Below are 15104 nucleotides of genomic sequence, written 5' to 3' on the forward strand. Positions count from 1 at the left end.
CGGTGGACTTGCGGGCCGTTTGCTTTGTGCGGGCCATAGCGGTAGCGGAGCGGCGTGCGTGGAGGTTAGGTGCGGCGCGGCGTCCGGTGCTGCCTTGACAACGGGCCCGCGCGCCTCCGTGCTGCGCTTATATGCCCTCGGTTGCGCGTGGTGGGGGGAGGGCGGGCCAGAGTCTATATAGGGGGGCGGCGGGCGCGCCGGGCGCAGACCACTCGAGTTAGCGATGCCGAGCGAGACGGACGCACGCGCCGAGCGCTCCGCTCCCGAGGCAGCTAATGCGCTTCCGACAGCTCCAGCGGACAGGGCCGCGTCCCTGTACGCTAACGGGGTCGAGTTGAGTACATCAGTTTCACTACCGAGTGTTTCTGATAGTACTCCTCCCCCAACGAGCGTCGACCGTGCTCACGCCTATCGCGTCACTCGCGAAAGTGAAACCGTGATTTCGATCTCTCGCGAGTGTTGTGCGTCGCTGCAGCAGCCGCTGGAGACGCCCGTGGACGCCCCCACAGCGCAGCAAGACAGCGACGAAGCACTCCAGCTTCTGGTGAGTCTCATGCCGCACGCAGCCGCTGCACCCCTCGGAGTCGATTCCGACAACGACGAAGAGGAAATGCAGACAGAGCAGACGCCGGCAGGCTCACAAGCGTCTACGTCACGTGCCTCGAGGAAGAGGCAGAAGTCCGACGACGACTCCTCAGCCCCGGACACGCGCAAGTTCCGCAAGGAATACGCGCAAAACGGCACCAAAGCCGGGACAAAAACTCTCCGCCGCACGCCGAAGTCCAAAGTGGACAATGACGGCTTCGTAACTGCAACGAAGACCGCAAAAGCCACACGACAACCCACAGCAGCACCAGTAGGCACGAGCAACAGCTTCCTAGCACTTAGTGACTCGGAAGACGAGGAGCTGACACTGCCACCGCCGCAGCAGCGTCGCGCACTGCCGCCGCTTATAGTAAAGTTCGATGGCCACTTTCGTGAGCTGCAGAACGCTCTGAACTTACTGATTGGCAAAGACAGCTACACCATCAGCGCGACAGGCGATGACCTTCACAAAGTGAAGGTGAAAACCACCGAACACTTCGTAAAGGTCAGCGAGGAATGCACCAGACGGGGCTGGAACTTCTACACCTTCAGCTCCAACAGGAAGAAGCCCCTGAAGGTTGTATTCCGCAAAATACCGCGCACCATGAAACCAGAAGAGTTGAAGGAAGATCTGGAACAAATGGGCTACTGCGTTGAAGAAGTTATAAGAATGAAACTTCATCGCACCAAGGGACGCAACCCGCTCTTCCTGGTAATTGCAAACAACACGGCGGAAAACCGGAAGCTTTTCCAACTCAAGCGGATAGGCAACTTGGAAGTGTGCGCAGAAGTGCTTCGCAACAAAGCTGCATACGCTCAGTGCTATCGCTGCCTGGAACTCGGCCACTCGACTAAGTACTGTGGAATGCCCGAGTATTGTGTTAAGTGCGGTGAGCAACACGCCACCGAAGCGTGTGCTAAAAATGGTGTACCACACCAAGACTTTACGCCTAAGTGCAAACTCTGTGGTGAAGAGCACTGCGCAAATTACAGAGGTTGCACAAAACACAAAACGTTTGCGGCTCGCGCCCGCGGAAACGAAGCGCAGCAGCGAAGAGTTTCAGCGGGAACATCGCACCCACGTGGAGCCCCAACGCACAGCCACAGCCAGACAAAGAGGAAACGCGGCCGTCGAGGCCGCGCATCCGGCCGAGCACATTCCGAGGCGGTCGTCAACCTCGCCCAGCAGCGCGGGAACTCCGACGCCCGGAACAAAGAGCGGCAGCCACCCCGCAGGCGGCCGCAGAACACGCCACCAGCAACGGAGCGCGATGGCGGACAGGCTCCGCCCGCCGCCTCACAGCAGGTACAAGCACGCCATCACGCAGCACCGGCCGCAGCCAACCAGGCCGCAGGCCCGCCTCCCCCGCCACAGCGCGCCGCGCCAGTGGCGGCCCAGCCGCAGGCAGTTCCCCCGCCTGCGCCCCTACCTCGGCAAGCAGCTCCTACCACCGCGCCTCGCCGTAACGGAGCGGACCAATCAGCGCCGCCCGTCCCGGACCGGTCCAGCATGGCCGACTTCCCCGAACCGCGATGGCGCCGGCAGCGGCCAATCACCGGCCAGCAGCCTGCTGCAGCAGCCCACACCAACGGCGGCCAGCAGCCCAGCGGAAACCAGGCCACGCGCGACGGCCATTCTGTCGGGCCCCGACAAAATGGCGTACACACCGTCCGCCATGATGTCGGCCCCCGACAAGATGGCGACCGCATCGACCGTCTCCTTGACACGATGCAACTAATGATGGCTCGCGTGACCGAGCTGATGGCCGCAGTACAGCAAGTACTCGCCGTAACCTCGTCCACCGCCCGTCATGCCTGAAAACCCAAGAAGCCTCAAGGTATGCGTATTCAACGCCAATGGCTTGAGAACGCAGGACGGAGAATTCCGGCAGTTTCTGCGCGACGAGGACATAGACATCTGCCTCGTCGCGGAAACTCACCTAAAGCCAGGCGTACGAGTCGGCGTCGCTAATTACGTCTGCCACCGCTACGACAGGCCGACGGCAGGAGGTGGGACGGCCGTTTACGTCCGGCGTTCCATCAGACACCATCGGGTTCCCGTGCCAGAACTGACGTCGACTGAAGCAGCCGCAGTCGCAGTCGACACTGTGCACGGCAGAATAACCTTCTGCGCTGTCTACAGGCCGCCGCGCGGACAACTGGACGTCGCGGACGCCAACAAACTCCTGTCCCTCCAAGGAAACCTCATACTTGGGGGAGACTGGAACGCGAAGCACGCGGCTTGGAATAGCCGCCTTACGAACGCCAGCGGCAGACGGCTACAGCGCGTAATAGAGCGCCACGACGCGATCGCAGTAGGACCGCACGACGCCACCATCTATCCAACACGCGGACGGGAGGACGTGTTGGACTTCATCATAATGAAAGGCATACGGCAGCACGTGGCGGCCAGTACCCGAACGGCACTCGCGTCCGACCACTTGCCAGTCATCTTCGTGCTCGACGCCGACGTCACTCCGTTGCAACGCAGAGGACTCGACCTAAGAGGCATAAATTGGGAAGAGTACCGAGCAAATGTCACGGAAGCCCTGACGACACTCCCCGACGTCGACGCCGATGGCGCCGACGCCGCACTTCAGCACCTGTCGCAAGCCATCACAGATGCAGCCACAGCCGCAACTCCCGCCAGGCGTCCAGCGGAGGAAGTTCACCTCCCTCACCAGCTCCCGCAACGCATCCGTGACGCCATAGCTGCCAAAAACAGGCTGCAGCGGGAATGGCAGCTCACGCGTAACCCGCGTACCAAGCGGGAACTAAATCGTATGCGCCGCCACATCAGGGCGGACGTGGATGCGCATCGAAACGCTGAGTGGGCTGCGAAAATAGGGCAACTTGACATCGAGGACGGGTCGGCGTGGAAGTCCATGAAAAGCTTCCTACGCCGCACGCAGCCCATACCGCCTCTGCTAGTGGGTAACAGGTTTGTTAGCGAACCAGACGCCAAGGCTAATGCACTGGCTGATGCCTTCGCTGCAAACTTTACCCCCATGGAGGACCCCATCGACGAAGAACACGTCCGCCTCGTAGCAGACCGTCTTCCAGTCTTCTTACGTGAACGCGCAGAGGACGACGAGATTCAGCCTGTCTCGTCGGACGAAGTGCAACTCCAGCTTCGCCACCTTCAGCGCAAGAAAGCAGGCGGAGCAGACAACATCTCAAACCTGATGCTGAAGCAGCTTCCCGACGCCGCAGCACAACATCTTGCGGCCATTTTTAACGGGATTCTGCGCTCCAGCGAGTATCCAGCCTGTTGGAAGCATGCTGAGGTAGTCGCCTTGCCGAAGCCGGGGAAGGACGCGCGCATTGCGAAGAACTACCGGCCCATCAGTCTTCTACCAGCAACTTCCAAGGTCTTCGAAAGGTTGTACCTGGTCCGCCTGCTGGCGCATGTAAACGCCGAAGGACTTCTCCCCGACGAGCAGTTCGGGTTCCGTCGGGAACACGCGACGACGCACCAGCTGCTCCGCCTGACGGAGGAAGCGTTTGGAGCCGTTGACCGACGTAAGTATTTCGGCGCTCTCTTGCTGGACGTGTCTCGTGCCTTTGACTCCGTGTGGCATGACGGCCTCCTGTACAAGCTTCTTGTGCAGGGGGTACCTGTGTCGCACGTGAGGCTCCTGCAGAGCTATCTGCAGGAAAGGACGTTTCACGTCCGTGCTTCCAGTGGAATTTCCACGGAGCGCCGTATACTTGCGGGTGTACCTCAAGGCTCGGTCATCGGTCCGACGCTGTACTCCCTCTATACCGCCGACCTGCCACGCACGAACCGCGTCCAGACGGCGCTTTATGCTGACGACACGGCGATCTACAGCAGCAGCTGGAGCGTCGACGTCTTGCAGCGGCGTCTACAGGCAGCCACCGACGAGCTCTCGGAGTGGGCAAGAAAGTGGCGCCTCGCCTACAACGGAGACAAGAGCCAGGCGATAATCATCACAAATCGCCCCCTCCGTCAAGACGCGCCGACAGTCTCGGTGTGTGGTGTGCCAGTACCTTGGAGCCACACCGCCAAGTACTTAGGCGTTACTTTAGACCGGCGTCTCACATGGCAGCAACATATAGAAGCAACCAGAGGAAAGGCACTGGGTAGATTGAGGCTGCTCTACCCAGTGCTCAACCCCACGACAACGCTGCCAGAAGACGTCGGTCTTACGCTGTACAAGGCCGCCATTCGACCGCTGCTGGAGTACGCCGCAGTCGTGTGGGGCAACACGGCTGAAACCAACCTCAAACGCCTTCAGACAATACAAAACAGGGCGTTGCGTCTTGCACTGCATCTACCCAAGGACTTCCCAACAGAGGAGCTCCACCACGTCGCTGGAATCAAGCCGCTGCGGCAACGATTCAGAGATACAGCGACGACCTTCTATGAAAAGGCCGAGAGGTCAGCCAACCAACTGGTTAGAGGACTCGGCCACCGGCCACACTGGCGAGCGTCCCTTCGCTGGCCAGACTTGCTGCGGCAGTAATCACGCAGCATACCCTAACACAAAGTCCGCAGTGCAGGACAGCATAGAAAAACATAAGCCTACCCCATAAAGAAGACACTGCTTATTGTAGGAAAAATAGCGATAGGCTATTATAACCTACAACTAAATCACGTGGAACAAACACGCATGTTCCACACATTTGCACACACGGCCGGGCGCAGACCGTAGCCGACTCGCCAGCCGCTGCAGCTGCTGTTTGTGCACGTTTTGCTTTGCCCGAGGAAGGAAGGATGACAGGCCGCGGCAAGGGAGGAAAGGGGCTCGGCAAGGGTGGCGCCAAGCGGCACCGCAAGGTGTTGCGCGACAACATCCAGGGCATCACGAAGCCCGCCATCCGCCGCCTGGCTCGCAGGGGCGGCGTGAAGCGCATCTCTGGTCTGATCTACGAGGAGACCCGCGGGGTGCTGAAGGTGTTCCTGGAGAACGTGATCCGCGACGCGGTGACGTACACTGAGCACGCCAAGCGCAAGACTGTGACGGCCATGGACGTGGTGTACGCCCTGAAGAGGCAGGGGCGCACCCTGTACGGTTTCGGCGGTTAGGCTGCGTCGCAGCGGGCGCTGGCCTTCCCGCGGCCGTGCTTGTGGGTGGGAGAGACTAGAAAACGGCCCTTTTCAGGGCCACCACACTGTTCGGAAGTTGAAAAGTGCGAAAGAGTCTGTGTTGTTGCTGCTGCGTGTGTGAGCTGTGTTGTTTGTTTGTTTCTTTCTCTCTTTCTTTCTTTGTTTCTTTCTTTCCGTTGGAGCGACGTGATGTGACTGGGAGGGGAGAAGGAAAGGAAACGTGTCATGTGGCTGGCTGTGTGTGGAGCTGCTTCGTTTGTGTGTCTTTGTATCGATCGCGACGGAGATGGCGGGCTGTGTGTTGTTGTGCGAGAGGCGGTGATTATTTGCTTGCGTGGTTTGGCTCTGTGTGTTTGCGGCGGCGTTGGGGTTTCCGAGGCAAGGCGTGTGGGCATAGGCGGCCGGATCAGCTGTTTCGTTCGTGTCGACGGCCGTTGCGCGCGGGAGTGGAGGGCGGTGTGTCGACACGCCTCCCTTTAACAATGGTCATTATTGCTGCCGTTGTCGTTTGGAAGGCGACTGCGACCATGCAAAATGTGTGTGTGTGTGTGTGTGTGTGTGTGTGTGTGTGTGTGTGTGTGTGTGTTGGGCCACACGGGCTGTGTGGACGACAAGATGGCGGACGTGCGCCGGCGGCGGCTGTGCTGTGAAAGTGCAAAGTTAAAACAAAACAAGGTGCGGCGAGGACGACTGAAATTTTGCTTTGGACGTAGGTTTGTGTGGTGGCCCTGAAAAGGGCCGATTGTTGTGGGCCGAGCCGGCAAAGCGCGTTGCGTGCAGGGGAGCACGCGGCGCTGCGATTGCCTGGCCTCCTTTAGGCCTTCTTCTCGGTCTTCTTTGGCAGCAGGACGGCCTGGATGTTGGGCAGGACACCACCCTGTGCGATGGTGACGCCCGACAGGAGCTTGTTGAGCTCCTCGTCGTTGCGGATGGCAAGCTGCAGGTGGCGCGGGATGATGCGCGTCTTCTTGTTGTCGCGGGCCGCGTTTCCGGCCAGCTCGAGCACCTCAGCCGCGAGGTACTCCATGACGGCGGCGAGGTAGACGGGCGCCCCGGCGCCGACGCGCTCTGCGTAGTTTCCCTTGCGCAGGAGGCGGTGGATTCTGCCGACCGGGAACTGGAGCCCAGCCCTGCTTGAGCGGGACTTTGACTTGCCCTTGACTTTGCCTCCCTTTCCGCGTCCGGACATGGCGATGGGCTAGCGACGGTGCACACGAAACGGAAACGAAAACGACCGGTGCGAGCGGCAGCGAGTCGAGCAGCGGAGTGCGTGCCGGCGCAGCCGGGGTGGGGGTGCTTTATGGGCTCGGGTGCGGCGGCCGGTTGCGCGCGCGCCCCATTGGTCGGCGGCCGCAACAGGGCGAGCTGGTAAAGGTGCGGCGGCGGCTGGCGGCGGGTGCCACTGTGTGGGGAGACGCTGACTAGAGCGGAGCGCTTGCTACTGGTGTTGCTGCTGCCGTACGTTCGTTCGAGATGCCGCCCAAGACTAGCGGGAAGGCCGCCAAGAAGGCTGGCAAGGCGCAGAAGAACATTTCGAAGGGCGACAAGAAGAAGAAGCGCAAGAGGAAGGAGAGCTATGCCATCTACATCTACAAGGTGCTGAAGCAGGTGCACCCTGACACGGGCATCTCGTCGAAGGCGATGAGCATCATGAACAGCTTCGTGAACGACATTTTCGAGCGCATTGCGGCCGAGGCTTCTCGCCTGGCGCACTACAACAAGCGCTCGACCATCACGTCCCGCGAGATCCAGACCGCTGTGCGGCTGTTGCTGCCTGGCGAGCTGGCCAAGCACGCCGTGAGCGAGGGCACGAAGGCGGTGACCAAGTACACGAGCTCCAAGTAAGGAGGTGGCTCTGGAATGGAAGGAAGGAAGGATGGAGAAGGCTCCTCCGTTGCGAGAGCGGCAAAACGGCCCTTTTCAGGGCCACCAACTTGCCTTTTGCGGGAAGGGCGGAATTGTTGTTGTTGTTGTTGTTGTTGTTTGTGTGGACGGCTGTGATGTATGTGTGCATTTTGATTGTGGGTGGGGGGGGCGCGTCAAAGCGTGTTGCGGGGTACGGCCACGAGGTTGGTCGCCGTGGCGTGGAATGGTGGCACGCCTCGTTGGAGTGGTTTTGACCCATTGGTGTTGGTGTTGGTGTGTGTTACCTGTCTGCGAGGGGGGACAGTGCGATCGGCGACTTTTGTGTCACCGTAACGACGGCCGTTTGCGGGTTTGTTTTTTTTTTTTTTGCACATCATACATGGCGAGGGTGAAATGTGAAATGTTTTTGTTTGGTTTGTTTTTTTTTTCTTTGCCGCCCACTATTCCCTTTGCTGTACGCCGAGTTTGACAATGGTGCGACGTAACTGCAGCGTGGAGGTGTGTGAGTGACGTTGAAATGAACGTGCCATTAAGACGCATTGTTGTTGTATTGTACTGTACGTGTACGGCGACACGCACGATGATGTACCATTCGACTCTGATTTTTGATAGCCGTGTCTGACTGATTGCGTACGACGCACGCACACCGATGTCGTCATTCAAGATGCACGCGTGTCCAGTGCAGTACAGTAAGCGCGACGCTAGACGACGACGACGACGACGACGACGACGGCGGCGGCGGTCGTCGTCGTTTGTTTGGCGAATGTCTGTACACGTGTTTGTCTGTGTCCATCCGGTATGTATTTGTTTGTTTGAAAGTGTTTTGTGTGTCGGTGACGTGGTCCGATCCGTCGCCCCCTGAGTAACTGTCGATCGGCGCGATAGACCGGCGTCACGCAACTGAACCGAAGTCTTGGGCACACCCGTCATACTGTTGTACACCGTCGCGCTGAGAACGGTAACGAAAGGTTGACTTTGATCGGTCGAATGTGTGGGCAGAACGTGAGGAATGAGGCAAGAGTGCAAGGAGGGGGGGCAAAAGAGAGAGGAAGGGAAAAAGGGGAGAAACGCATTCGTAGAGCAACGGAACGTTCCCGTGTCGGAGGCGTATTGGAGCCGCACTGAAATGCGTTTAACGGCGGCGCGGCTGCAAGTGTCTGCCGTGGTGAACGTTACCTTTGACGGCTGCATTGGGCTTTGCTTTCGCTTTCGCTTTCCCGGATGTACGTAACGTTTGTTGATATGGTTCTGAGGAAGAGTGTATGACAGTGCCGTGCCGTCCATGTTCGTGTGCCCTCCCATTGTGTGTATGCTATTGTCTGTGTACTTGAATGATGTATGTAGGTGTTAGTGGACATGTTTTACCAGTGGGGGGAAATGGATCGTCGATAGTTGCCGTCACTCTGTCACGGTCGAGATGACGCACCCTCCGTACAGAAAGGTGTCGAGAAAGTGAGTGTGTGTGTGTGTGTGTGTGTGTGTGTGTGTGTGTGCGTGTGTGCGCGTCCGTGAATTGGCAGTGTTTGGAGGTGGGCGTGCCCTGCATGTGGCCCGGAAGGCTGTTCGTTTGGCGGTAGTGTTGTGTGGACAGGGGAGGGGCATGCGTAACGCTGCTGGCATGGCATTTCGGGAGATGGGAGGGGGCAAACGAGGAAACGAGGAGCGGCGGCCAAAGACGGGACGGGGAGGGGCGCGGTGTGGGTGGCTTGCGCCTGTGCTCGGCGTTGTGGTTTGTGCAAAAGAGGAGGAGAAAAACAATGAGTTGCCAGGGAGGGGAGCGGTGTTGTGTTGTGGTTGTCGTGGTGTAGCCGCAGACGCGGCTGTCAGTGAACGTGGCGAGACGGACGGATGCGCGGAGGGGCGGGGGCGGCGCATTTCGCCGGTGCCGTGCCGTGCCATGCCTGAAAGCCGCGTGGTCGCTGTGTTGTTGGTGGCGTGGGGGCGAGGAGAGTACCGTACGGGTGTGCTTGTGCGCCGGAAATGGCACACTGCGCCTGCCCGTCTTGGAGGCTGATGGCTGTGGTGTGGAAATGGGGCGCGGTGATGTTGAAGCAGAAAAGAAACCAAGAAAACGGAAGGCGTGATGCGGCGGTGGTGGTGAGAGCGGGAAAAACAAAACAAAAAAAAAAAAAAAGAAGGAAAAACAACAAGAAACAAAAAAGAAAACAAAAAGTCTATCAATATTAAAATGTAAATGGAAATGGAAATGGACCCAGGTATAACCTCCCTGCACAAATAGCAGAGAGTCCGATGGTAATAAAAATGTGCCAGAATGTTAACGTCCCTACAAAAGAAACCCAACGATAATATTAATGAAAGAATGAACCGTATGTAACATTGCAACAGACACAATGAAACCTGATAAATTGTATAAGGGCAGCAGCGTTGACCTTTGGCCCTGTATTCAGAATAAAAAGAGCCAAAGATTGTTACCCCAATGAAAAAGACACTGAAACACGTATGTAACATAGCAGCGATGGCGAGACATTGTAGCATCTGTGACCAGAGAGTTTGCGCTGGACTGCGCGAGTGTTGCGAGCGGTTCTCAGTCAGTCAGTCAGTCAGTCGTTGCGAGTCTGTAGCTCTGTGTAGTTGAGGGCTGTACTCTGTCAGTAGTCGTCGCGTGCAGTACGCTAATAGTCGTCATGCAGAGCGGTCGGTCAGTAGTAGGAGCCGAGTGCGGTTGTGTGATGTAGGCGGTCGGCAACACTGGTCAAGATGGTGAATAAGGTATACTGTTAATTAATATAATCATTAGATAATGAAAAATTTTATTTATTGTAATTATTCTCCAACAAGTTCCCCAATAATAATGTTTATTTCAAAAGCATTTTTCAAACATTTAATTTTTTATTGAACTAAAGAGTTCGTTGCACTTCACATTTCATTCCACTTCTTTGAAGAAAAATTTCACTAAAATCACAAAAAAAGAGAATATTATTATTTGCAATGCAGTTCCTCCAAGCGCTGCGCAACAACAAGAGCAGAAATGTGACATCCATTTATTCGGAGGTAAGACTTTAATTCTGATTGTTTTGCACAGGGCCAAAGACCGATATTTCGGTTTAATTGAAGTTTCTTGTCACTGAACGGACTTTAAATGTTGTGAAGAATTTATATTTGAGTCAGATTGCGAATTTCACATTTTTGTTGCCATTTTCAATACCTCTCATTGTGGGCGAGGTTACAATTAGCGCAATGTCCATTAGCATCCGTAAATAACATTGTCCATTATTTTAAAATTTGCGGGGAGGTTACAACACACACAAAAAAAAAAAAAAAAAAAAAAATTTGCATTTATATCCGCTCCTCAATTGTAGATACCCCTTACACAGCTGTGTGCAATGAATGAGTGCTGGCTGGTAATTAATTGCACTCCTTGGAGGGAAATGCCATAGGAAGTAGTCTTTAAAAAGTGAATGTTTTTCGTTAAAAGACAAAAGGTACTTTAGAAAAAAGTAATAGTGGGGCTTTTGTTGTTGAACAAAATAAGTACAATGAACATACGTTATCAGATTTGCGCAATGCAGCTTCACACTACCTTTTGATTATAACACAATATACTATACATCGTCCCGAACCGTGACCAGAGTCGCGAGACGAGCAGAGCACGCCGCCGACGCCCGCTCAGTACAACCGTCCACCCGCTACTACTGTCGACCGACTACTACCTCTCCCGACTCGCGCTACAATATATATAACAACTGTTCCTGGCGACCCGGTGCGTGCCACTACTGTCGTCTGGCGCGGTCCAAGCGCCGACTAGCAACGATAAATAACTCTCTGGTCAGACAGAGATGCTGTCATGCCTCGCCATCGCTCTGGTAATGAATACATACGTGTTGCAGCGTGCGTACCACCGGAACACGCAGTGGCGGAGCCAAAGACTGTGTTGTCGAGGTCGAGTGCGAGCGGGAAGAGAGGCAGCGTCGGCACGGAGATGCAAGCGAGCGCGAGACGCACGGGGGCTGCGGCGTGGCGCGTTTGCGGTCGGCGCCTTTGGTGGCAACGGCCGGGACAAGCAGCGGTGTATGGTGTGGTGCGGGGCGGACAGGGGCGGCGGTGGACGGGGAGGAGGCGGCGCGACGACGGCATGGGGGCGAAAACGGGACGGGGGACGGCGGATGCTGAGAGGCGTCACGCGCGGACAGGACACAGACACAGAGACACACAGATTGGAAAGGGAGGGTGCGCGGTAGTAGTTGGGAATGTGCGTACCGTGCGGGATGGGAGTGGGCGAGGAACACGGTCGTGGCCCCCTGTTTTTTGGGTGCGTGTGATGACGTCGGTGTGTTGTGGGAAGGGAAGGTGCTGTGGCGGCGGCGCGTAATGGGCGTAGGCCGAAAAGAGAAAGGAACGTGGGCAGTGTGTTGGCAAGCGTCGGTTCGACTGCGACGTTGATGGGCAGGGCAAGGTTAATGGTGGTAGGAGTAGGCGTGTGGGCGCAAAAAATCTGCCGCTGCAGGCGGTGCCGTAACCGCCATGGCGGGAAGGAGAGAGAGAGGGCCAAAGAAAGAAAGAAAGAAAGAAAGAAAGAAGAAAACAAAAAAAAAAAACAAAAAAAAAAAGGAGGCGGGGGCGAAAGTGGAGAGGCGGTGGTGTGAGAAGGGCGGGGGCGGAAGGAAGGCAGGAAGGACAAGAGGCGAGGCGACGGCTTGCTTTGTGTATCGGTCGGTCTCTGGCTATGCTTCGTTTTCTGCAGCAGGGTCGGTGCGCGGCGTGGCTCGCGGCAGTGGGAACGCCTGGTGGCTGGACGGCCAGCAATGCGGTTGGATGGGCGGCCACAGCACCGCACCTGTGCCCGAGGAGGAGACGCTGGCGGCGGGCCCTGAGGTGAGGCCGGCTCGGCTGGGGCTGTGGATGTGTAGGTGTGCGCCGCTGCTGCAACAACGAGTAAAACGCGAGAAGAAGGGATGGCGGTAGAGAGAGAGAAAAAAAAAAAGGTCGTGTTGTGTTGATGCGCAGGCAGACGCGTACAGAGAGACGAGCCCGGTCTGCAGCAGGGTGTGGCCGTGCCGAGTGCAGAGCAGCGGCGGCTCGGTTCGGTTCGGTTCGGCCCGGCCCGGCGGGCCGCGCTGTTGTCGCGGACGTGAGCGCCCCCTGGCGGGTGGCCGGAGGCGGCGCGGCGTGTTGGACGTGTGGCTGGTGGCAGTGCACAATTTGCGAGTGGCTGGCGGTGTGGTGTGGCGGTTGGCGCGTCGGGCGGCGGAGAGAGAGAGAGAGAGAGAGAGAGGGAGGAGAGGTATGTGTTGCGGGCGCCCTTTGCTGCGCTGCGTCGTTGCGTGTGCCGTACAGGGCGGGCGCTTGTCGACTGTGTGGGCGGTGTGGCGAATTGGCGTGAAACGGCTGCCGAGAGGTGTGTGGTAGCGAGCCGGTCGTTGTCAGTGCGAAGGGGAATGTGCGTGCGTTTGGCGGTTTCGGTGTGCTTTTTGCGGCGTGAGAGTGGGAATTAGTGGGGCCGGCTGTTGTGTTGGTTCCTTGTGTCTTGTGTCGCGTAGCTTGATGGCAACGTGGAAGGACGCCGGTTTCGTTTCGAGCCTTGCGTGTGGTTGTCGACGTTGACTGGTTGGCGTGTGCCGATGCACGTGCATGTGTGGGTCGCGAGTGCGTTTTTGGCTGTGTGTGTGTGTGTGTGTGTGTTTTGGGGGGGAAGGGGGAGGCGGTGGTGAAAGTGCAGTCGTTGCCACGGGCGTCGTCGGGTGGGGCTGGGGCTGTGCGTCGTGGCGGAAAGGTGGTAGGTTGCGGGAAGCGAGCCCGTCGTTGACGGTGTCGCGTGAGTTGTGAATCGAGTGGGGCGCGGGGCGCGGGACAGGAGCAGCGTGCCGCTGCGTCGTGGTCGTCAGCAGAGGCTGTGCGTGTGCTTGTCCTTTTTGTGGGCGGTTCGTGCGAGGCGTTTTTGTTTTGTGTTGCCCTAGTTGTTAGTTTATTTTGTTTGTGTTTGTTATTTTGAGACGACGACTGGTTGGTGGCGTGCGCGCGAAGTGGCGGTGTGCGCTTCCCGTGTCGTTTGTGTTGTTTTGTTTTTGTTTTGTTTTTTTTTTGCACTGGGCCCCGGGGGGTGGGTGGGTGGGTGGGTGGGTGGGTGGGTGCGTGCGTGCGTGTGTGTCGATTGCCGGCTGGCGAAAGGTGCGCCATCGGCGGGGTGGGTCGCCGGCACAAGTAGAGGCGGCGGCGTTGTTGCTGTTGTTGTGTGGTGTTTGTTTTGTTCGGCTGTGTCGGCGAGCTGTGTTGCGGTGCGTGTGAATGGTGGTGCAAAAGTGCTGGCGTTGGGGCTGCGACTGCGACGGCGGCGAGCCGCGGGCGCGCATGATAGTGATGTTGTGAACAGCGGCTGTGTACGGTAGTGGTGTTGTTGTAGCACGACGTGCATCCGGGCCGGCGCGGAAAGCGCAGTTGCGGGCGGTTGCCCTTCGGTGCCAGCCATGTCGCGTGAGCGGCGGGTTGCTCTGGTGTCGACACGTGGTGCTCTGGGTTGTTGTGTGGTGCCCTTTGGCCGGTGGGGGTGGTTCGCGTGTGTCTCGTTCGCGCTCGGTATCTGGTCGTGGTCGTGCTGCTCCCCCGTCTGTCGGCGGTTTTCGACGTCGTCTGTACGTTTTTGTTCGTTTGCGGCGTGCCTGCCGACGTCGCCCCGTCGCGACCTTTCAACCGAAAGTGTGGCGCCCGAAGGTGAACGAACGTAACCCTGACCTCGGCGCTTTACGCTGAGCCGAGCGAACCGAACCTAACCTGTGGTGTGGCGAGGTGAGCTCAGCCTGTGAGCCCCTAACGTCTACGTACGGTAAGCTGTCCGGCTCACGCCTCACGTTTGAACGCTTTTTTAACCTACGTTTGACGCTTCTTAACCTAGCACTGACCCCTTAACCTAACGTGTAACCTAACCTAACCTAACCTAACCTAACCTAACCTAGCCTAGCCTCTGACGCCTGACGTGTTTGAATGCTTAACCTAAGTTTGACGCTTAACCTAACCCAAGTCCCCTTAACCTAACCCATGTCCACCTAACCTAACCTAACCTAACCTAGACGTGTAAACGTAATGTGTAACGCGTAACGTGTAAGGTCGGCTGGCGTGTGTGCTGACGGCAGATTGGGTTGGTCTGTAGATTCGGATTGCGGTTTGCCTCGGTCGAGGGGTTGGGTCGGAAGCGGCGAGGGGCGGCGGCGCCTGTTGCGCAGGCGGCGTCCGTTTGCGGCGGGCAATTGTTGAGAAACGGCTGTGAATGTTGGCGGGCGAGAGGAGGAGGACGGCGCGCGATGTGGCCCGACGGCTGCGGGCCGATCGGGAAACGGCGGGAGGGCGACGGAAGGCGATGGGGCGGCGGAGGCGCGTTTGCACGGCCGTCATCGCCGCACGCCTCGGCTTGTGTGGCTGTGGCGCCGGCCGCGCTGGCCGGGCTGCCGCGGCGACGGTGTGGGAGTTTTGCCGAAGGTTTGGCCATTGTGGCGGGTCGTCGGCTGGGGCTGTGGGGGCGGCATTTGGGCGGGGGCGGCGATTCTCGGCGGGCCGACCCAGGCTGTAGCGCGCGGTAGCTGCAGTTTGGCCGTGGTTTGCGGCGCTGCCGTGGCGACTGGTTGGCGACTGT

At 57.9% G+C, this 15104-nt stretch overlaps 1 protein-coding gene across 1 annotated transcript; it reads left to right on the forward strand.

Moving 5' to 3' along the window:
* Window positions 1–223: 223 nt before the first annotated feature.
* LOC124545558 lies at window positions 224–2324 on the forward strand. The gene is made up of 2 exons (XM_047124505.1): window positions 224–1475; window positions 1579–2324. The coding sequence occupies exons 1-2, from the start codon at window positions 224–226 to the stop codon at window positions 2322–2324; spliced, it is 1998 nt and encodes a 665-aa protein (XP_046980461.1).
* The last annotated feature ends 12780 nt before the right edge of the window (window positions 2325–15104 follow it).

This window comes from Schistocerca americana, chromosome 8, assembly GCF_021461395.2.
Source record: "Schistocerca americana isolate TAMUIC-IGC-003095 chromosome 8, iqSchAmer2.1, whole genome shotgun sequence".
Taxonomy (NCBI): Eukaryota; Metazoa; Arthropoda; class Insecta; order Orthoptera; family Acrididae; genus Schistocerca; species Schistocerca americana.

Excerpts from the sequence above, each read along its gene's own strand:
- LOC124545558 (XM_047124505.1), top strand. The coding sequence starts at position 224 with ATGCCGAGCGAGACGGACGCACGCGCCGAGCGCTCCGCTCCCGAGGCA. Across the intron at positions 1,476-1,578 it reads CGAGTATTGTGTTAAGTGCG|AGGTTGCACAAAACACAAAA; the intron begins GTGAGCAACACG and ends CGCAAATTACAG.